The sequence below is a fragment of the Bombus pyrosoma genome, linkage group LG5 (genome assembly GCF_014825855.1).
Source record: "Bombus pyrosoma isolate SC7728 linkage group LG5, ASM1482585v1, whole genome shotgun sequence".
NCBI lineage: Eukaryota > Metazoa > Arthropoda > Insecta > Hymenoptera > Apidae > Bombus > Bombus pyrosoma.
The window spans coordinates 10689477-10714085 of record NC_057774.1 but is presented as its reverse complement, the minus strand read 5'-3'; the positions used below and the strand labels follow the sequence as shown (position 1 = coordinate 10714085).

General features: G+C 36.1%; 1 protein-coding gene across 3 annotated transcripts in view; it reads left to right on the top strand.

Annotated features, from left to right (window-relative positions):
* The window catches only part of LOC122567526, a 62085-nt gene that overhangs the window by 20068 nt on the left and 17408 nt on the right, over nucleotides 1-24609 (top strand). The window contains exon 4 of one of the 3 annotated variants that reach the window (XR_006316785.1): nucleotides 1358-2137. The exons of 1 other annotated variant lie outside the window; for it this stretch is intronic. Coding sequence is in view for 1 of the 2 variants with exons in the window: in XM_043726157.1 (XP_043582092.1) it covers nucleotides 23596-24146 (551 nt within the window). In the remaining variant the exon portion in view is untranslated. Of the gene's footprint in view, nucleotides 1-1357; nucleotides 2138-23473; nucleotides 24147-24609 lie in introns of those variants that run through there. One more of the 3 variants, XM_043726157.1, reaches the window with a different exon arrangement.

Sequence of the window (24609 nt, the reverse complement as noted above, 5' to 3'; positions counted from 1 at the left end):
TTTAAGTCCTTATATAAACTGCTCTTTAGTAGAATTGTTTCCTAGCCATTTAATATAGTATATAATAAGAATAAGAGTAAAAGAAAATTTAGGAGACAAGCCTTACAGAAAAAGAACATAATTTTAGGAAAAGGAATTGTAATTGACAAGGGCAATGAGTAGGTATGATATATAGAACTCAGAATTGAAGATTGTTACATGGTAAAAAGTATTTAGTATGGTAGTTACTAATACACGTATACGCAGGTATCAATCTTAAAATTTTTCTCAATATATTTTTTTTGTAACTACATTATATCCGACATTTTTGGCATAACGAAGTGGAAAATGTAATGTAAGAAGTAAAAGAACACAGTCCTTTTCATGTGAAAAATGTATTTTTTAATAAGTATAAAAGTTTTAAAAGTTTAATTACGTATTAAATAAACTTTAAAAAGCATGAGACAATATATATATAATTCAATATTATACTGTTTACAATAAAATCTTTCTTCATATCTGCGTTTCATATTGATTGTTAGATAATTAACTGGAAATACTGACGTTGAATTTCTCTTTCGAAATTATTATTATTGTTTTATTAATATGTATAACGAGAAATATATCAAATTCAAGGTGCAGATGCATCATCATAAAATGTTATATGTGCCGGTATAAAAGTATATAAATTGTTGTTTACTAATTACTATTTACTAATTAATTAAAATTTATTTTAAATTTATATTATATTAATAAAATTTATTTATACGCCACGCGTTTCTTCTTTACATAGAAGCCCATCGTAAGCAGAATTTATATGGTTCTCTTTAGCCTTCTCTTTCTCTTTGTCAAATAAATGTGTCGGACGATCAATTATCTCTCGGTGATTCCATTATGAGTCTGCAAGTTTGCTTCAGCGATAACTTTGTCCTAATTTCCAGAAGTATCGTTCATTGTTACGACTCTTTCGTATCTTCGAGCAATAATTCGCGCAGCGTGCAAGTTATTCATTTTGTAATCAAAAGCAAAGAAACCTTACCTTCACAGTGTCTAAATACCCAGAGGTATTCCCCGAAAACTGCATCCTTACGCTCCTGCATTATTAGCTCACAGTTGACATCATTGATATTGGTGTTTGCGTTAGAAATTCAAATTCTCTTCTACCTTCTCTGTTATTTCTAGTGGAACCGTGTATTGAGATATACATTTTCATCGTAACGATTTTGTACTCGTTTTCTCGAATTCCACAAATATTATTCGTAATTAAATTCATTAAGGGAAATTTGTATTATTTTCGTTTATAAACGAGGCTATCGTCGATCATCCCGTCCTCTAAATCCGCTCGTTCGAATTAATTTTCCCTGTATTTCCATTGCAGCTGTCGTTATTCTAAAGTTTAAAGGGAAGCATACAATTTCAATTACAAAGGTCCGAAGTATCGGTTTGGACTGAAACGAGCCCATGAAAACAGCACGTCTATTAAATTTCAAGAGAAACGACTGACATGTAACCGGGACTCGATTAACCGATGAAAGCAATTCCGCTTTGTGTTAGGGGGTACGAATCGGTGAAATGGCAGCGTCGTATTGCACGATTACGTAAACGTAGCTACGACGCGAGTTTGTGGTGGTGCATATTATACATGTAATTTATCCTGAGAGGCGAATACAAGGTGAATCGGATATACATCGAAGATGCGACTGATCGAAAATTTGTACGCCTGAGTCTGCGAATGAATTGTATTCCGACGAATGTTGTTCTGACGAACATGACAGAGCAATCAAATACATAACAGAGCAAAATAATGTATATGGGATGTTAGAAAGTATGTGTGAGCTAATTTATTAAGTTGCACCATTGTTAGTGTATTTCTAATGCCAAATTAAATTTGTTCTAACTTGAGAAATAGATCTCAAACGACACTTTTCTATATACAAAAGCACTATGAGATTTCTCATTGTCATAATGTCTAGAATCACATATTATAAATACCGCCCATTTTCTTTTTTAATACTCTGTACAGATTCTTGTCCGTGTGGTCCGTTTGTTTTGATGAATTATCGCTGTGAAATGAAATGACATGTACAAACTTACAAAACTAGATGTATTGTAAATCATCAACAAAATTATAATAAATGTGATCGGTGGAAATAAAATAGACGAGGAAAAATAAATTTCTTTGATGTATGAAAATAGATAAGTATTTGTGGAATTGAAAAGAGAAGATGCGCCACAGCCAAAACAGTTACAATTTGTGCACGAGATAACGACGGACCCGATGACTTTAAATTTAATAAAAGCAAGGAATTCAGTGTAGTAATTTATATGAACCAAACACGCCAATTAGGAGTGAAATAAGCTGAAATTCATTTGAGAGTCGAACAAGCTTTGAAGGTTGTTTAATTTTGTACCAACGAGTGAGATTTATTCGTAAATGAACAGCGGCGAACGAAAACGTACCGTGTTCGGTTAATTCAATATCGCGCGAATCGAATGCGGTTGCGGAGGTTGTAATTATTATTGAATCGCGATGCTATGTCAAGACTTTAGGAAATATTCGTTTTCTAGATATTTTTATCGGTATCCAATCTTAGTCGGTACATACAATTCTTTTATATGAAACTGTGGTTAATTGTAGCTGTACAGTGTTTTACTAAAAGTTACATATTTCATATTTAAATATGCTAATTTTATTTTCGAATTTCTGTATCCCAATCTTGCTTGTATTTCGATGAAAGAAAGCTTGAAGTTTCAAGAAAAATCTGAATTAAAACTTCAATTAAAATTGAAATGAAAAGTCACGTATCTCAGTAACGATTCTTCCATATTTGCCTCTTTAAGAAATTGTTTACGATAGAAAAACGCGATTGAATCGGAGCTGATTTGAAAAACGTAGCAGTCTCGCATCACTCTTTACTGAATTTTTAATGAATTTATAATTGTTATATCGATGATTGCGATTTAAATCGCACCAGCCTTGATGACGTTTGATGTGTGCTGATGAACAACCACTTTCATTTGAGGGAGAGAAGACACTGTATGTGGTTAATTATTTAATAGAACTATTTACAGAATATTTGGAGCTGTCCAGTAATCTTGCCTAATGTTGCGCGTAACTATTCTGTGTAAACTATCTAGCGCAAGTGTTTCAACAGTTCGATTTACGGATGATTCTAATCTTTTCTTTCTTTTTGCACGTGGAAAAATCCTCATGGACACTCCGCTGCCGCTAGTAATGGCAGCAGCAGAGTAGTGTCGGACAGAGTGATTCTAATCTACCAAAGTTCAACCGTTCAAATCGTTCTGACTGCTTCGAATGTTCGATAGGGTCTAAAGACGAAGAGGCGATAAAAATGCGCTTTAGCTTTGACCTCTCCCTTCTACAGCCAATATCAGGGGGCTGGGAGTCGAGAGCAAGCGATGTTGTATTTGGTGGATGGCTTTGGCAACGTTGGGGAGAATTTTCACGGTTCCGTTTGTTCGTAGTCATCGAGCACCGTTACATGTACATTTGGAACAGGAAAAACCGTTGGCCACGAGAACTGAGTGACTGCAAACGCACGTGAACTGCAAGGTATTCGGAAACCCTATGGCCAAAGGTCGCCAGTCTAGTACACGATAAAAAATCTTAATGATAACTTTGCCGACTTTTACCTGCAGGTCATGCTTGCCGTAATAGTAATAAATATGCATCAATTGTTTGGACATAACGATACAATCCTTGCTTGCCTAATATAAATAAATAAGTTAGTAAAATCATTACTAAATGTATCGTGGTAAATTTATAAAATTTCTCTGATACGTTATGAATTGGTCATCTATTGATATTTCCAACGTTAAGCGATAAATGCAGAATCATATTACTATTTCGATGACACGAGTAAAATTAAACAGAAAGTTCGATCCGCTAAATTTAGATATTCTTGTACGTACACGTGTGCGCGATACCAAAATAGAGGATCGTACCTATATCCGACACGTATGATTCCATCTTCTGTTCCATTTATGGCTGTCATGCATATTCAGTTTCAGTTTTAACATATCACTAATCAACTTGTCCTTGCAGCGAGAATATATAGCTGAGGAATTTGCAATTCATTTTATGCAAGTACCAATTATCCTGCTCTTTTCAATGTGATGATCGGATGACGCTCGTAACGTGTTCGAAACAAATTATATTAAGTACGTTAATAGTTCTGTCTCCCATTTACCGTTATACTAATATGAAATTACACAGGTATTCCTTTTGTCGGGAGAATACACGGAAATTCGACGAGCCTACGAATGCATTCACGACGATATAGAAAAATGTTAAAAACGAGTGGTAAACGGAAGACAGTATGTAGCGTCTAATCTGTGTCTGTTAGTTTGACAAAGTTTTATGAGAAATTAGATAAGGAGATTAGGATTTCGCTTGCGGTGATCGGTGATAGGTTTCAGTAAACTCTAAGTAGTGTAGGGACATCGCTGGTCAGACGCCACGTGATATATGATGTACAATGGCTATAAAAAGTATTTAAACAGCATTGTATTTATTATAGCACCTACGTATTAATTAATTGAATCAAAATATATCATATTTCGTATTATTCAGTAGTATTTTCATAAATATATTTTAATAGATAAAAGATAGATAAAAGTTACTAGAATATATAGAATTTTCTTCTTAAATTGTGATGTAACTGATGCATAAAACGCAGAAGGAATTGTTTACAAAATTACGTATCTGCGTACTATGATGTAAGTAGCCTCAAAGCTATAAATGTAGGTATGTAGGTGTTTTCAGGTTCAATGAACTTCAGAGGTCGACGGAAGTTTGTTGGATGGTTTAGAGTGGTTTTGAAGGTTCTAAAGGTTTTACATGAACCTTCAAGGACCTTTTAGTCATCAATCTCTCTTTCCAGATTTTTAAACTTTCATTTCGTTCATTTTTCTTTTTCCCTTCCTCTTTTTATCAATGACATTTATTTTCTTTTAGTACTAGAAGATCTTTCATTTTTTAAATTGTAGAATGCACGTAGATGGTATGTGCTTTTAGCAAAATTAATGTTGACTCTTATCGTACGCCTATTTATTTTCATCGCATTACTCCAATTATAATTATATGTGTTTGTATAGTTTATTATAGGTTGTTAGCTTTAGTGCTAAATATAAAATGTTAAATGTCTTTGCATCTTAGTCTACATGTCCAACAAAAACTTTTAATCGCGTCTGAACAATTTCAAACTATGATTAATATAAAGCTTCCAAGTAATTATATTTTGCTCAATTTCATCTTCTTTGTTTCCTTGTTTGCATTTCTGACTTATTCTTACATTTCTTCGAACAGTGATTTACATCTCCAAGGGAAGCTTTTAATCGTCTATGAACGATTTCAAAATATATAAAATATATAAAATATCCATTTCGAAATATATAAAATTCACGAAATCTCGTTGGATTCTACAGGTGATTTGAATTCCACGGTAGAGTTAATCGGAGGGGTGTTATTAACGTTAGCTTGATGAAAGTTTCGAGCGCCAGAGGTCGAGTTTATGCCAACTATCTCGTATGAATATAGATATATTCGTAAGATGACTTTCGCTTGAGAAAACTCACCGATGTTGAGAACCAAAAAGCAACGTTCGCTATGGTTTTAAGCCGCGTTTCGACCGCGATGGTCCTTTAACGTGGCTCGAAGCTTCAAGCAGACCCTTCAATATATTACAGAGAAACAGAAACAGCTTGCTTTAATGGATGGTATCCAGGTGTTTCAAGACGAGATCTTAGTTAATTTTGAACGAAGTTTAAGTTAAGCTAGGCTCGAGCTGCGGATTGTTCCGATGTTAGTTCAAATCTGACATTGAGTTGTTGACGTTGAGTTTGTAACCGTCAATCAGTATAAATATTAGGCCGAAGGAATTTGCCTTTTGACCTGGATAGCTCAATTGATTAAGCAGCGTGGCGAATAAAGGTATTCCTTGTTCAGACATGAAACTATCCAAATTGTATGGTTTACGTAATTAATTATAAAAATCATCTAATTGTGAATATTTAATACGAATACACGTTCCTTTCGGATAAAATGATATAATCACTTAAATATAAAGTTATAATCTTAATAATACGAATTAAAGCTAACAACTGTCATGTCGTGTGTGCTAAAGAAAGCTAAAGAACGGTTTCAACCACAAAGGTTCATTTAAATTACGTTAAGCCGCATTACGAGAACAGCTTCTGTTAATCCCCGTTTTGAATCTACTTTCAACCCCTTCTATAAGTTTATGATGGCCATTAACTTCTTGAACAGTCGAAATCCAACTAGTAGCGTCGTTTCTTGGAACAGGATATTATACACGTATGTATAGTACATAATATTAGAAAAGTAATGCAGGTACATTTATTCTAATAAAATTTCACATTAATTTTAATAAAGCAATGTAAAAGCCACTTACCCTTGATAATCGCAAAGAAGAGAGAAAGACATGGAACCTCTGATTTGATAAAATTTGGTAATTCTCATGTTAAAACTATTTTACCCGATTTTTTTTTATAATATTTGTCATGCTCAAAGGACTTATGATCCGATTGGTTACCCTTTTATTATTCCCGAACAACGAATCAATAGCAGCTCACTTCTGCATCGCGCGAGTTATCGCCTTCGATCGCGTACACATAGGTGCGTAGTGTGCATAAATTTGCATACGTTACGCTCGCGCTGTATGCGTCACGCGCACCGTTTGCGAAATTGACGTGGAATGTTGGCCGATACTTATTTGCTGTACTTAAGAGTTCACTTATTCATGACGGCCAGATGCGATCTGATCCTCTGTCTATTACGGCGGAGAAAGTTTTTTCGCGATCCGCTTTTGTACTTTCACGCATAAAGAGAGAAAGTAAAAGAGATATAGAGAGCATCCGGCAAGTCTTGAATAATGAAAAATTGCGGATAAAGCTTTTCGGACCGGTAGCATCATCGTGTTGTGCTTTTTCCTCTCTTTGTGCGTCGCTTTTTCAGCCCAGATGAAAAAGGGAATTGTCCCAGAGCAGAGAGAAATTGTCTTTTCACGCTCGGGTATTTGTAAATGCGAAAAAGATGAATTTAAAATGACTCGAATCTCAGACTATATGGAAACGTGTTTCTGTTGCTTACGCGAGCAAATTGGGTCGATCCATTGGAGTAACTCGCGAAGAACATTAAAAGTGTTTGAGATTTCAAGGAATTTTATTTCTTCATCCAGTTATTCTTCGGTTGGATTACGTAAACTGTTATTGGAAAAACATTTCTGAATGAAATTTAGTTAGATAATTGCAATAGATCATTTTTAATTAATGGAATGTCTTTAATTAATGTCTTAATTAATTCTATTAGATCATTCAATTCTTATAGTTCTTATAGTTTTACATTAAATAATACAATTAATCAGTTTGTAATTTTTCAAACATTTCATTACCACATTACACGTTACACGTTTTATTACCAAACTTGTTCCATCCACGCAAGAGAATTTATTACGACCAGTAACTTGTAACTTAAAATTTTGTAATAATAAATTGTAAAATAACTTATAAAATTTCGGTACTAATAGTTTAGATGTTCAAGAAATTTCAGAATCAATACGATATTTAAACTGAAACATTTAGAAATGTATCTATCATTTTATTCACTTTCTATTTCAAACGTCCTTGGTCAGTCCATGATATAGGATCAAAAGCAATTCTCGTACCTCCATGTATCTCAACATCCACATCCTAGAGTGTATCACACTTAATCGAACTTTCGAACCGACTTAATCTTCGAGACCCGTTTCATATTGTACCCTAGCAAAAAATGGAGGTATATAAATGTATAATCGAAATATATTTTTATCGTCTCGGCAGAATCCGCGATATCGTTCTCGAATATATCCATTAAAAGCGAGGAAACCACGTGTCCCAATAATATCATTCCCTCGGTCAACAAACGACAGCTCGAGTTTTTGCTCGTCCGCAGAGGTCTCCGGGCGTTTATTCGAAGAAATCGTCGATCAGTCGGATATCTGTTCAGCCATAAATTTTGCTTTCTCGTTGGCCGACTAATTGCTCACGAGGATTCGATTTCAGCAGCAAAAACCCTTTGTCGCGATAAGACGAGAGGAAAATCGTATAATTGGAGTGATACCTGTACGATACCGATACTAACCTTGAGGAATTTGTGAAACACGGGTCACGAAAGTATTACTATATTATATATTATATGTTGCTATATTATATATATATTATTATAAAAGTATCACGTTGGAACCGTGACCGTTCCAAGTCCTTTTGTAACATTTTGGGCTAAAGTCGATAAAAATGAAAATTCGAAAAATGACTTTTCAGCACAAATGGAATTTAATGAAAGGAAGGACATGAATTTTGTGAAATTCAATAATAAGAATTGATAATTCGCAAAAGCAAAATTGTTATAATTTGTGAGAAAATTTGTGGGAAAATTGTCGTTTAATACCGATTTATTATAATTAGTAGATTTTTCGGTCTAAATGATTAACAATGTTAGAAGAAAGGCATTTAGATGTTAGAATATGCACAAATACATACAAATTTGATTTTTGTATATATCACGAGTAAAATGATGAGTATTTTGTTGGTCTGTACATTCAATGTGTACCATGCAGTCTTCACATTCTTCGTTTTTGGGATATTGGAACGTTAGCGGCCTGTCTCTGGATTATTTTATTTTCGAGAAACAGCTTCAAAGCCTTTTTCTCGCTTTGGAGTTTTAAACGTTTCTCTACGTGAAAGGCCAGAGAATGGTTGAATGAACATCTCCAAATTTAATTTCAATCGATTGAACTTACAGATAAAAAAAGATGTGTACGATGGCTGATTGATTAGTATCTGATGACAGTTAGATGGTCGGTACTGAGTGACAAACACGTGGGAACGTTTTAGATTATAATGCAGTACATAATATATAAAGGAAATTGCAAAACTAGAACTGGTAAATAGACTCAATAGAGTAAAAATAGTATACATAATAGGAAAAAATCTGAAAATTTACTTACCCGAGAAACAAAATATCTGCCGTGGAAAATATGTAACTTTTAACACTCGAAGTACCAACGCATACTTTTAAAGTGTTGGAACAGCGAAAACAATGGGATAAACAGTATGACTCCGAAATATGTTACACAGAATTGTTATATCCATTTGTTTATCCAAATAATAGTGGGACTAATATCTGATGGAGAAAGTCACAAATAATTTTTTAAGTATCGTATGCTGGTCGATACTGCACTTACTCTCCTCTATATGTATATTCTATAAAACATCTTAGAATTTCATTAGCAGTAACGAGGTTTTAAAATGTTTCAAATAACAAATATAATATATTTATAAAGAATCTTCTCTTGCGCTATTCAATTCTTCGTCTCTGTCTAGCGTATGATTTCATTTGAATTCCGTTGTTTCCGATACTTGATTTCAGAAGCTTCACAAAGCTCGATCGATGCGGTTCTTGGAAACTCATGCTGTTCGTTGATTTGAACGATTACTTCGATCAGCCATAATGATCGATGCCTCCCTAATTGGCGACTCGATGAGAGCAATCCGTATAGTTGCGGTGCTTAAGTCGTTTAATGTATTTTTTGAATGTAACTACGATGTAATCGTTTGCTATGTAAATGAGATCAATTTCGTTTTAATCTGGAAAATGATTGATTAAATACGAGATTGCGTTTAAATTAACGCTGGATTAATTTCTGATAAAACAGCGCGTTATATAACGTTCCTCAGATCGATGAAAAAGAATTGGATTTTCCAGCAGATTTAGAACAAAAGCTTCTCTTTTATGTAATTTTATTATCATTCTTTCTTCCTTATTTCCTTTTTCCTCGTGTATAATGTTTACATCAATAATAAAAGTGTAAGTGGAAATAAAGCACAACACGTGACAATGGGTATAAAATATACAATTTTTGCTAAACTCAGTATCACTTTGGTTTCTCCGTTCAGAATGTAGACTGATATTAATTTCGATCATGTTATTTTCATTCATGTAAACCATGACATAGCGTTTATGAAAAGTCTGCGTTGGATATTTATGGAGAAGGTAACGCGTGTCAGAGTTCATTTTACACAATACGTGATTTTTGCTACCGTTTATAACAGAATATTTTTTGTTTCACGTTGATAGTCAGGTGCGTATAAAATCGTAAACTGTGTGTTTTAATGGACATCCTCTAAAACGTAAATGGATAAACCAGAACGAAAATTCCCTTAAAAATTGATCACGAATCACGATCAAAATAGTGAAATTCCTGTATTATATGCAATTTCTGTCGTTCCTCGTTGAACAAACCAATATAACGATTTGTAATATTTCCAAAAATGTTGAAGCACGAGATTAAACCGTTTTATAGGTATATTCCATATTCTATAATATAATTCTTTTGGTAGAGATCAATTCTTATAGATATGATCTTGATGATTTAATGATGAAAAATATTCAAATGGCATATAGTAGTATATTGACAGAAGTTGCAAGTTATAGATCACAAACTTCTCTTTCGTAGCTTTATAATCTTTTGTCAAATAGAGTAACTAAATGCATCATGATTTTTTTAATTTATTTGCAAAATTTTATTTGCATTGTTGTCGAACTCTTTACTATTATGCAAGGTTATTCATATTGGTAATTTGTAACTTGTAAAATTTTACTGATACCTATTAATATTAGTTCAATTATGCAAGAGGGTGCAGGTATCCTTAAAGAAATTCAACTAATTCATAGCCCTGGTATTTGACCGTGGACAAGATCGTTGCCGACGAGAACAAAATGACCGCCTCTGGTCGAGAACTTAATTAATCCGTGGTCAGCCATCTATTTGACCGGAATTCAACGCATTCCCCGTATCCCTTGATGTACAGTGTTCATGTCGGCGTTTCGAATTTGCCACATGTCTCGACCGCCGCCGATATCCTCAACGATCGGATCAATTTCACGATATAGAACGTATTTCCCCAGCGTATCGAATACATTGTTACCAACCGGAACTTCCTCCCCTCTTCTCAGTCTCATAATCGTCCTACGTTAATTATTCCGTTGTAATTCGATGCTGTTTGGCCGTCTTGATTTTTCGTTCTAGCTTTTCACGGGAATCCAGTCTAGTCGATTGCTGAAGCGTCAACCATAGATAACTTTTGGTGGTTCTATGATACGGACACGACATCCCCGCTTTTCTTGAGTTTCAGATTTTTACATGCATTTTTGCCATACTCCTTTCAGTTTCGCACATAGCCGGGAAAGCTTCTGATTTTCTAGGATTAACGAAGAATTCGAAATTCCCTTTTGCATCGATAGCATCGATAGAGATTAGTAGTTATTGGAGTGGAGATATCAGCGATGTATGCAATTAAGCGAATTCGATTAGCAAAAATTCAGTTAATCGAAAATTGACTAAAATTTCGTTTGCATAAATGTAGTTCTACTGCGTCTCAAAAGTAGCGAATACCGAAATACTCGTGTGAAGATTCGCAACATTGGTGATATCGATCTGGTATAAGCTCAACGCTAGACGCATTAAACACCGCTAATGGACGGCGATTTCGTTGATGAAATTTCGAATTAGCGCGCCATTAAGTCGAGCGTTATAGCGCGAAAAGGAAATCCGGCCGTGTTTTACGTGGATGGTTAGTGGAAGAGGACGAAACAATTCATGTACAAGGATGAAGATTCGTCAAATGGAAATCTATTAATGGCTAGCTGAGTGCGTATGCCAAATATTCGAGTCACGAGTAATTCGCAGTTTATATGTGCGACTTCGGTACATGTGATTCGTGTGGCAATATATTTATCGCATCCTACCCGCTGACAAATTGGAATGGGAGACGATGGGGGTCAATACGAAATGAAATTCAACTTGTTTCCGTCCACGGACAGATATTTCGTGACGAGGCGTGCATAACACACTGTGGTTTTACGTAACAGGAAAATTAGAAATATACGGTTGTAATTAATATCTGAAATAGATATTAGACATAGTTGATCGAATTAGTTAAAATTTCGAGTGTTTTAATTGTTAGAAATTTGTAAAATAGTTGGATGGTCATTTACAGTTAAAAGTTTTAATTAATAGAGTAACGAAGAGATAGAGTATAAGAATTCTATCAGGTGGATCATTTCTATTTGGATTTTGAAACTAATATCATTCTTCTTCCTCGTTCCTCTTCTTTACTTTCTGCTATAAAATTTCTATCTTGTTTCTTACTTATCTTCTTTGACTTTCATCTATCCTCCCAGCTTTTCCATTTTTTCTTGCGAATTTATTTATATCTACCGCTATATCTCTCAGGAGGATTTATATATTTGATCCTAATTAATTAATAAATGCTATGATAATACTTAATAATAATAATACTTCTTTCCACAGCTACTGTATATTACATAACATACCATACTAACCAAGTTCCTCAACGTTCCAATCAAATTATCAAACTGCATTACTTTTAAATCAGATCTGCGGATTCCTGTTGCGTGCGCGAGATTTCACCATGCATTTCGATTGCACACGATCTAGCCAAGGGCGGGCCACGATTTGCACCAAGGTCTGGATCGAAATGAATATCGAAGGTTACAGCCAGCTGGGGGTGAATTAACCGAAGGATGTTTGAATAATGTATCACGAGTGTTCGAGTAACCGACGTCGAAAAAGCGAAGAGATGAATTTACTGTTTGCTTTTTGGGGTCTTTCACGATTCGTACGGTAAAGGTTGTTTGCCCGGAGATTCAATTTCACCAAACAGTGTTTTAAGCGCGTGCCGGAAGTGAGGAAGATTGAATGGTAAATAATCAAGTGTTAACTTTTCGCGGCAGGGCCGACGTAATTTCCTTTCGGATCGACAGCGGAAATAACGTGTAACTAAAAATTAAACGGATCCATGATACGGTAGTACACGCTTCTGCCAGGGAATTCGAGACTCCTTTTCCCTCTATGGGATTTTAACGACGTTGCGTAATGAAATTTTCGCCACGCGGGAATGCGACTCATGTCCAACGCCGTTTAAAAGAGTCGCCCTTAATTAGATTTGCCGCGACAAGCGAAATGATAGGGGCTGAAAAGTAGGGAAATCGGATTTTTAGATTATAAAGGCTGGGTTAATCGGAGCTTTGGATTACGGTAAAAGCGATGTCGAAATGTGATAATGACTCTGCGATATTGGTTTTTTTTTTTTTTTTTTAAAAAACATGCACTTTCATCGTGAAGCTTTTATCGTAAATTTAACACCACTTTAAAAAAGGTGAAAAAAAAATACAGGAAAAAGGGAGATAAAAATAAAGAAGAGAGAGAGAGAGAGAGAGAGAATAACTATGGACTCATAGGTATAAGCCATTTTTTGGTATACGAAAAGCCTGTATTGATGGGGTTGATGCACTCTGATGGAATTCGACGATATGCCACGTACAGTTTCATAGTTACTTGCGTATAGTGGTTCACAAAAGTATTTGAATAATGAATAGAAAGCCATGCATATGTATATATTGTGCGTTATATAAAATATATTGAAACTTCATTCGCGCTATAATGATGCACGATTTTCATGGCTATATCGGTAATATTCGCAGATTAACATGAAAATGTATAGAAATTACAAAATATTTATTGAAAACATATATATAGTAAAAGATTAGGGCACGCATAAACAATGTTAAACATATAACAAGTATTAAAGATGTTTGAATAGCGAGGCTTATTAATATAACAGATAGTTGACTGTTTAAATGCTTTTATGATCTGAGCAAAATATACACTTACACTGTGTTTTAGCTCCTATGCAAATTTTCAGATTCGTTTCAAACTTTACCAATACAATCACGATTTAATCAGCTTCATTGCAGTATCAATGAAATTTTTTAATGTTTCGTATAACACATATAATATGTTCAAATGTTTCTACGAATGTACAAATACTTTTGTCAGCTACTGTACACCATGACAATGTTTGTCCACTAGACTCACTATTCAGATTGTGGCTTGTTGAATCTCTGAATGGCATTGTAGATAGCACCGACGCTGATACACCTACGTCACGAGCGTCGTGGCGCCACGGAACACCTACGATACACACAGCGATTTCGTCTGCGTACGGTCCATGAATAATAACACGGCTCACGAATAATCGTCGTCAGGCTGGCTGAAAATTGCCGCTACAATCATCGACCTTGATGAGGGGACGATTGGTCATTGTAAACTCGTACGCACCGCGATCTGCGGGTCACTCGTTCATCCACGCTATTTAAAAATTTATACAACAGCGGTCGTGATCACGACGAACGAGCAATGCTGCGGTTAAATTCTGCCTTGCAGTTTTTATACCCGAATGAATAAATCTAAACCTGAATTTTGCATTGAATATTCGTGTTGAAAGTTAATCATTTAGTGTTTGGAACTCATACATTTTTAAAGTTAAAAAGATTATTCTGTTAGCTTCCTGGAATTTATTTATTGCGAAATTTTCACGTAGAATTTTATGTGGTGTGTTATTTACTATATTTAGTCTCTTATTTAGTACGGAAATATTTTTTGTATTTTATTTAGTAAAAATAAATCCTCTTAGAGTTTAGAAAAATTCGATGCTGAAAAGATGAGGCATACCGCGATAACTGAGAAAAATCGTAAAGCAAATGATTAAATCTTGTTTTCGATGAACTATCGATATTTGAGCCCTTGAAAGTACCTTAAAAGAACAAACAACGCCGTGATCACCTCATTGATCGTCTCATCAGTTGCTGGGAAATCAGTTACCGGAAACAAAAGGAAGATGAACGTCGCTTGTCAGCCTCCGTGAGAACTTTTAATTACTCCGCTTGTTGCGCGGCGAACTTTCATGCATCGTCGCTTCAGATACCGCCTTATCGCGACATCGTAATCGATTTCTAATTTAATATACCGTCGCACAAACGTAGGATTGCAATTTCTTCCCACTCGGTCGTTGAAATAAAAGTAGAATAAGAAAAAGAAAGAAAAACAATGAAAGACGTTAACTTTTTACGCAAAGCGTGTCTATAATTGCACACAAGGTGCTTTTTCTGCATGACAGTCTTTTCAATCGAATCCTCATGGGCATAATCACGAATGTCTGCCACATTACCATGCACCTGCAGATCGACGGGAATCACCCGTATTGATATCACCTTGATGACCACCAAGGTTCTTTCAACGATCGTTGAACCTTCTCGACATGCAAAACGTCGATTTTCTACGTCGCCAGTCTACCATTAATTTTCCAGCTTTCTTCTAGCCGATTGCTCCTCAGATAATAGTGATCATCAAAGTTTGTTTTATTTCTTTTATTTCTGAGACACGCCACGATATTGTATCTATAATACTATTATTTTATTTACTTTCCTTTTTGGTTTACATTCATGGCCTACTTTTTCAGCCATCGAGCTTAACATATCTTAACATTTAGTCTTACAACCTATACTTAAACTTGACCTTAGAATATACCTCTTATGTTCCTTATTCTCTCTGCTTTTATTACTCGTATCCTCGCAGCGTCCGAACTTATAACAACACACACACACACACACACACATCTAAACAGAAACATAAAACGCGAAACTGTAACAATTCTATCTATAATGCTATATAATAAGGAAACTTTCTTTAATATAAGAACGTGGGATGTTTGGCTCATGCAGTTTCATGATGATATTGATTATATCATACTATTCCAGTACAGCGATATCTTTACTTACTTCTTTTATCTCTGTCTTTTTTTTAGTCAGAGAAAAAGGAGGAATGCTTTAAATATAGATGTTAATCCTCATTCGAATGCAAGAGGTACGAGAAAGGACTGATCCAGGCAAGCAGGTCAAAGCGGAATTTCCTCGCTTGCTCTTTCGCAGCAGTTTTTCAAATTTGAATAATCCGTTCAAGTTTATGCACTAACGTGTTACCCTGAATCGCTATACGTGACACGTGTATTCGTATCGATCTGTAGGAAACTCATATTTTCGCTGTTTTTTTATTTACATTGGGCTGTCATATGAGCCAAGTAGCTGAAATAATTAACTCCACCTTTTACAGGTCAAAGTGGTTAATCTTATTTCTCGAAATTTTCGAAATTTTAATATCAGAACACCGAATCGATATCTTATATAATTTTATCAATTATCTCTACCTTTTGTGAAGTTAATCGATCTGACAAATAAGCGGCCCGTATATTTTACTGCTCATCTACCAAATAATAGTAACTTTGTCCGTGGCAGCTATTCTGTTCGTGAATGGAAAATTCAATTTCATCGAGTTAGCGAATACAGATCAATTCAGTTCTTTTTATCATGTCGTCTCGGAATGGAAGAGATTTGGACCCGATGGATCGCCATTCAAGAAGTTCGAGACGAACTCGAACGTCCGTGTGGAGACAGAATGACGCCCGGCGTCCGCGTCGGCGTCCTTGAACCCTCGGTACACGCGGATGTGTTTCCTTCGTCGGTGTTTTCTAGATTTCCCAGAAGGCCATGGTCACTATCACCCGGTTTGCTTCGATTATTATCGATCTCGTCGTGAGGAAGTGTATAGAAATGTCTGTTGAACGAACCGGGCATCAATTATTCGCTCGTGCCAACCTCGAGGACGCGTGTGTAATGCGATTACCCGGCCGTCGTTTGTCGCGCTCCATTGCAGAGAAAGATTTGTACGATTAACGGAGCTACTACGATACTTCTTGATGATAGCTGCTTTTCTTTTCTGACTTCTTCATTCTTTTTGTTCGTCGTGTACCACACGTACGAGATTGAACATTTTTTGGACGATGATTATTTAAATTATCTATGAAGACTGCAGGAAAAGAATAGGATAAGTGACACTTTGCTACTTTTCTTTTACGGACAAGTTCATTTTCTCGACTCACTATTTCAAACGTTGCTTTAGATCTTCATGCTAAATTGCGAATTTGTTTGAATCATCTCATACATAATACGAATATTTTAAAACGAAGCGGAAGGTTGTGATAATAGAAAAATATAATAATAAAGAAAATTTCTTTATATTATTCGTGGAATCAATTTCTACGTCTCGACTTATCAACAAATGCGTGAAATCGTGTAACAGATAAAACGTACTGAATTTTACATCAAAATACTAGCAGGAATGGAAAAAGTATATCATGCTTGACTACCGTGTTATTTCTGAACTTTTTAAATTTTCCTTGAATTCCTGAGTGCCACTGCGAAATATCGGTTATCTTCTCGGGGCGTTGTATGGAGAAACTTGTAAATTTCAATCTCTTCAGGGGCAGAAGGTTTAGGGTTTATAGATTTTCCTTAAAAAGTGATCACGATCTTCGAGGCTTGCTGCATTTTCAGGAACTTTTCAGAATTTTCATTTTGATGTAATCTACAATTTTTAATGAAGCGCGAATAAAATATTCTACGAGACTAATTTTTGATTTAAAGTATTCTTTGACAGTAATTCACAGTTAAATCAACAACGACCATAGTTCAATTGGCAATTTATCATCATTTTGTGATTTAGAACTCGTTATGTGTTCTGGAGAATTAAAAATAGAATTCTGGCCTATGTAGAAATTTTAAATTGTCCTTTAGACCCTCTTTCTGCACCCCTCGTCCACCATGTTTGGACAAAAATGAAAGTTTTTATTGAAAGAAATATTGGGAGAAGGGCGTGTCAGCGATGGCTAGGACAGATAACTCGGTGATCTCACTGAATTGACCGACTCGATATTTTTGGAGCAGCTATAAAAGGGGTGAACTTTTACAGCTCGATACAATCTTCAGACCGAATGTATGATAAACCAAGGGAAAAGGTAACCTCGTTCAATTCACGCTTCTTAACAATCATCATACGATCCGTTAAAATTACACTGATATATTTCATAAATTGAAAAGTACAAAACAGCGACAATTACGAATATTATTCCTTTAAATTCAAGTTGAAATATCTGATTACTTATGTTATAGTTTCACACAACAAACAAAATTAAACTAAACTAAATTCTCTATTTTGTTTTTAAATTAACATAACGATGTCAACGCAAAATGAGTATCGCCTGTATAAAATACATCCATTTGTAAAAAGAATATCTAATTTGCTCGAAGGGTTGACCAACTCGTGCCACACCTGAAGTTTCTAAGCGTACAGCGTCTCGACGAGGAAGAGAAATCGTACATGCAGTAGCGCAGAAACGTCAGCAAAGAATCTTGCAAACTCCCGAAGAACTTTTGCTCGAACTGCCGTGGATCAATACCTCACAGCTCGAGGAACGTACTTCTCGAACTTGTAGCCACTTCACGTGTTTGATGCTAGAGTAACCCGCATCTCTCCGCTTGGTTAACACGATGATCAATCCTTTGAATGTGTCAATCTTGCATCTTCGTGTACTTCTCACGTACTTCCGGAAAAAAGTAGCGAATAATCAGAAAAAAAGCTCCAGATTTGAACTAAACCAAAGGGAATGGTTGGTTCGTTATTACGCGAAACGATAAATCACGTTAAGTCTCGTTCAGATCCAACAAGTTTCTTCAGTTCCGGAAATTGGAAACTTCTCGACTGGTTACGTTATTTATTCAAAAATATAGTGTTATTTACTTTATTTACTTGAAATACACTTTCAAGCTTCAAGCAAAGTTGACGTTCTTCCGAATTCTGATTACATTATTGTAGGAGGATGTTAGGATTGTGACATCACTCGACGCTAACTAGTGTCGGACGACGGCAGCGCAGTGGTTAGCGCCTCGGGTTACGAACGTTCGGAACGCGGGTTCGAATCCCGGCGACCAAAGTCCGATTTGTTTTCCACGATTCTTAAATAGGAAGAAAATACAGCAGCAGTACTCTAGCAGCGCGACATCTTCTACAGCCAAGCAGTTACTATTACCAACGGACAACACATATCCACCTCGAACTAAAAATTTGCAATATGTTACGAATGCAGATTAAATTCATTCATAACATAGCCTACATATTATATGACAAAGACAAGTGAAGAATTAGCAGATGCAGGCTTCTACTACACCGGAATAAATGATTTCACTACCTGTTACCATTGTGGAATTGGTATAGGAAATTGGAGACCAGAAGAAGATCTGAGGCAGGCGGATAGTCGAGTTTTAAGGAAACTGTATCCAATAAGAATGAGAACGTAGAAAAAAATTATCGATACCTATGTGTAGTAAGTACACTTGTAAACTGGCAGACACAATATTATGTGCAGAGCGAGTCAGTAAAAAGTGTACCATCTGGAATAACTCGTTATCTATTGATTTTATCAGAAAATGTTTCCAGTGAAATTTATTGTATTTAAGGAGCCTGATCAGATAAGAATATTTTAATTTTTTGAAGTACTAAGGTGAACTTGGGATTTGTAAATGGCACCGCATATGTTTTATAATATTACATATACCCAATAACATTCAGTGCAATATTATTTATAGTGGAGAACGATTATTTTAGCAGATATTTTATTTTAATTTTGCTAAATTTGATGGTCGAAAGATAAGAAAATACGCGAAGAGGTATTGTCTCTGTCTTTCGTGTTATACGTTACATTTAACAAATTAAGTTAAAAGCTAAACTAACAGTTTTTCGGTGTAAATAGGTTCATACTTTTTTGCGGAACATATCCAGCTAGATTGATTAATATTATAAAAAACATATGGTACCATTTAAACAATTCAAGGTTTTCCTAATATTTTACAAAATGTGATATTAAAAAAATCAAAATGTCCCCACCTGTCCAAGCCCTTTAAATATAATAGATTGCATCTCAAACATCTTTTCGATAAACTCGATAAATAACGAGTTTTTCAGGTGGTAGCTTTTTCTTGCTCATCCTACGTATATCTACTGAATCATTTGATGTTAAACGTTTCATGGGCGGAGTTTGACTTCCAGCTCTGAAATGATTTTCCAGTTGGATCGCGATCGAACAGACAATTTTTCAACGCTTTGAACAGACCAGGAAGTCGACGGTTACGTTGCATGGTTGGCAGGTTGCCCACTGCACTTGACCTTGCACTTGCACCCGGGATCGTGCAAATTCTGCAACATTCTCGGGGTCACGGGCGATTCTCATTTTAAACGGAGTTCGACGTTTATATCGTTGGTTCGCATTCGACACGTGCGGCTATTTCGCGCCTCCCAGGGAATTGCACGCGTGCACGCGACACAGCCGCAGACTTAAATGCGATGCTATTCCGAAGCGAATGGTACGGATAGTTACATGTAACTATGGTGACTTTGTTCTGATATTTCACCGCTGATTGCACGAGTTCAAACATGTTAACGATTCATTGCGTAAATTACATAAATTATTCAAGGAAAAGTGTTTTAATATAATAAAAATTGATAAAGAGAAACCGAGATACAGATATCGATTAATTAATAACATCTTTAACTAAGAATGTGTATTTGTTATTAGATGTAAGGAAGAATTATGCGTGTTTCTCAAGTTTATTTCAATCTTCCGAATATTCTATAGTGGTCTACGATATTTTTATTCTCTTTATTTTTCTTCCCTTTATTCGTCAAATTCTCGATTCTAGTTTTCGAAGTTTCCCAGCCACTGTTACGTGACTGGTTTTTAAAATCGAAATCTTCCTTGAAATATCTTTGATATCCGCTTTCACGTACAGTATTTACATGTTACGTGGTACAGTTATCGCCGAATTTAAGCTTGAACGAACCGTAGTATCGAATATACAATTTCTTCGCCATTATACTCGTTATCGTTTTCTAATATCAGAAATAAAATGTTAAAGAATCGAATGTCAGAGAGAATGCTGAACTACTTTAATTTAACATGCTATTGTGGGCTGTAGAACTAAAATCTCAGAATACTATGCTGTATCTAATATCTGTGATCAATCTAGTCAGAATAATCGATACATTCCATTTTATATCAAACAAGCCGTTGCGTAAGGTATTTCAGAGACAAAATCTTCGGAAGCGTGGTATCGCGTCGCTGAAATTTCTATGAAATTCCTGCCCGATCGTAAAAATCCTTGCTCTGATTTATTAAATTTTAACACCAACCTTCAGCCATTCTCATTTTCCAATTTTCTTCCGCAATTTTCTAACTGAACACCGGCCATTTCTCACGATTTCAGTGACAGCGAACGAACGTATCACGCGAAACGAAAATCTACAACCTGGAATAACCAAAAGAACACACTTTCGAAACAATTTGCGTGAATTTCATAATCGAAACTTCGAACAACGACAAGGTCGTCTTCAGATAAAATCTCTTCCCATATATACCTCAACGCGCTTACATCGTTTCTCATTTTCAAGTTATCCCTCTAGTCTTGCTTCCATCAAGAAGATGTAAAGAACAGTGCTCCATGTATATCGGTCTAGTGCATGTCACGTTGATAGCAAGTGCTATCTCAGCCGTGCAGGGCAAATATCGGTTCTTCCAGGCGAGAAATTTCACTAACGTTGAAGCCATCGTTTCCTGCACGAGCCTGACGGCGAAGCGTTTGTTCAATCCCGAGAGACGAATCGATGTGCTGTACGTCGCGCCTGCCACCTATCTCGAGGACGCGATCTCGAAAGTCTGCGTGGAAAACGCGCCAACTCTGGTCGTCGATCGTGCCGCGTTAGTTAAAAATGAACGCATACAAGGTTACATCGTGATCGAACACGGTAAATTTATTAATTCGCGTAGAATATTTCTGTATGGAAGAAAGAATCTACGCACGCTACAATATCTGTTCGTTACGAGGAGCATGAGGGAAGAGGTGGATTTATTCGCGAGAGATTTGTTGAACGCCGGCTATCGGGACGTGGCATTTCTGATGTTCGATGACACGGCCACAGGTACGATTATTCGTGCAAGCGCAACGGAAGGCGAGATTACATCGAGATCCGTAGGATCCTGTACGTCGGTCACGAACGATGTGGATCGGATTGCGGCGTTCGCCGCGGATTCCCGTCGATTTTGCCCGCTCGGTGGTTGCACCATGAAATACGCGATCGTCACGGATGCGACAGTGAGCTTCTGGCGCAGAGAGGACACGCTCAAACTGAAACGTGAGCAAACTGTGTTCGCTAGTCTGGACACGCACACTAGGGACAGCGTTTGAGAGTTCAATGGAATGTGGATTTTTACTTGGGCACGGGGGAGCGTGAGAGATGTAGAAGCAACTATCGCCGCACAGCGTGGATATTTTTGAAGCGGTTGAGAGGAAAATAAATTCTGTCGAGTTTCAGATTTGTCAAGCCATTTGAACTAAAGCTGCTATTTTTAGTTTGTGTTTGAAATGATGCTTGGTGGAATATTTGCTATAACGAGGGAAATTGTTAGAAATGTTGAAAAATGGTATTAAGAAGACAGTTGATTTAGAAAAGGGGGTGAAATGTTGGAAATAGTGGTCTCAATGTATTTGAAATTTTGTTAAAAGATTTATCTGAAGGAGGTAAAGGACAATATAAAAATCATCTTAGAAATTGGAAATCATCACGGGAATCATTTCGCTTTTAATACATGTTTTAAGTGTACAAACAAAAATCGAAATAACGATAATATTGCTATTTTATACATTACACGGTAATAATTATTATAATAATTCATATGAACTGCGCAGTAATCTTCGCACTAAAAATATCATAAACTGCAATCAATAGCCTTGGGAATATTAAAATATTAAAATTCACTTATCGCTGTCTTTCTCTCTCATCGTCAAGGAAACGTTAATCGATGTAATTAATTCGTCGCGAGAAGAATACCGTCAAGTCACCGCGATAAATATTTAATAGTCCGGTATTTCGCGAAATAATTGACGTATTTCGCTCCGAGTTCCTCGAGCATCGTGATAAATCACTTAAACGTTATATACATGCTTCGTTGTTGCTAGCTCGCAACAAAGCTGTTGGTTTCATTGCCAAGGGAGCGACCTTGCAGCGATCGTTTTTCAATCACATGCGCTTTCAACATCCATCACACTCGTGTCCAATGAAATGGAAGAATAGGGAACAGAAAATTTATAGGATAATTTCGAAAATTTGTAGAGAAAAAGGCGCACGTAAAACATCATTAAATCGAAATCTTTTATTTCACGGTGATACTGATTGACAATTCATGGCTTTGGTGGCCACATTTCGTCAGATTAACGAACCTTTTGATTAAATTTTTATTGATAGAAACGTGTCACACGTTGGAAAGCGACGTAGCATCTGAAGCGTCGTTCAGATTAACACGATTAATTATTACCTGAATTACCTGAATATTAATTGAATTTGAGAACTGCTTGATAATATTGGTCTTATAAACGAAGCCAATCTTCTCTGAGTATTCTGTTCAACCATGCTTCTTTTACCTGTTATTAGCTTACAGATATGTTTATGCAAATTCTGAATATTATGAGTATTTTGCTATGAACATTTTAGATATTTTTATATATCACAAGTATTTTATATACTTTGGCACATTTAAATATTCTACAAATGTCTATTTATCGTTTTCCATTTAAATTATAAATAATATATCGCCTAAATCGCCACAACAGGTAACGAAACACTGCAAGCAGTAGGCGCTCTCCTCATCGAAGACTTCGGGAAGTACTACAACCTGACCGTCGACTCCAGCGCAGAAATAAACATATCTTGGCCCGATGCCTTCGAAAAGCTCATGAACCGCGACATAGACATGATAGCAGGGCCGAAACCCGAAGATCTACAAATCTTAGACAACGTCGAAGTCATCTGCTGGTATATGTTCCGTGATATGGTGCTCGCCAGTTTGGTTCGCATTAGAACTATCGAGAACGACATTTTAAAGCTAGTAATGCCGTTTCATTACTTCGTCTGGATCAGCGTGTTCCTTGTATTCATTGTTTACACTCTTCTATTGATCGTGCTGAAAAAATTGTCGAGCATGGGTTTGATCAAAGAACAGGTGAAATTTGCACATATTTGGGCGATCTCGTTGTCTCAAAGCATCACGTTGCCAAGAAACCTTGGTTTGCGTCTGGTGCTGCTTTTGTGGATGATCTTCTGCCTTTATTTGAGCATCACTTATAACAGCACGTTTACCAGCTCGCTGGCTCAAGTCGACACCGAGGATCTGCTGCAGAATCTCGAGCAAGTACGTGACTCTGGTCAACCACTCAGCGGACCAGGCGTCGTACGCTCCTATTTCAACAATTCCGACGATCAGTTCATCATAGATTTGTATAAAAGGTAATCTTACCGGTCACGGTAAATTTCCAATTTCTCTCTCTATTTCGTTCTAGTCAATTCTCGTGGAAGCTCTTCGATTCGAAGTGCGTTTCAACTGGATTCCTCTTTTATTGCGTGTCTGGTACAGCGAATACTGGGAATTGGATGATGGATACTATTCGTGAAACGAGACTCTCGGCTCTACAACTGATTTATTGTCGCGTAAAAGACTTTTGAGAGTTTCATTCATTTATCGAGCGAATTTTGCAATTTCCGATATCGCTTGGCTTGATCTTATTTGATTCCTTTAGTAGGTGAACGTATCTTTTTTATATTTTGTAGACGAAATGGATTGAAGGTGAAGATACGTAGGTGCAAGATTTTATTCATTTAGATTGTTCTACTCGCTCTAATACATATTGTTCTAGGCTTTCGGAAAATTCTCAAAATTTCTGGGATATTACCAATGTTTCTAGCATGTTGA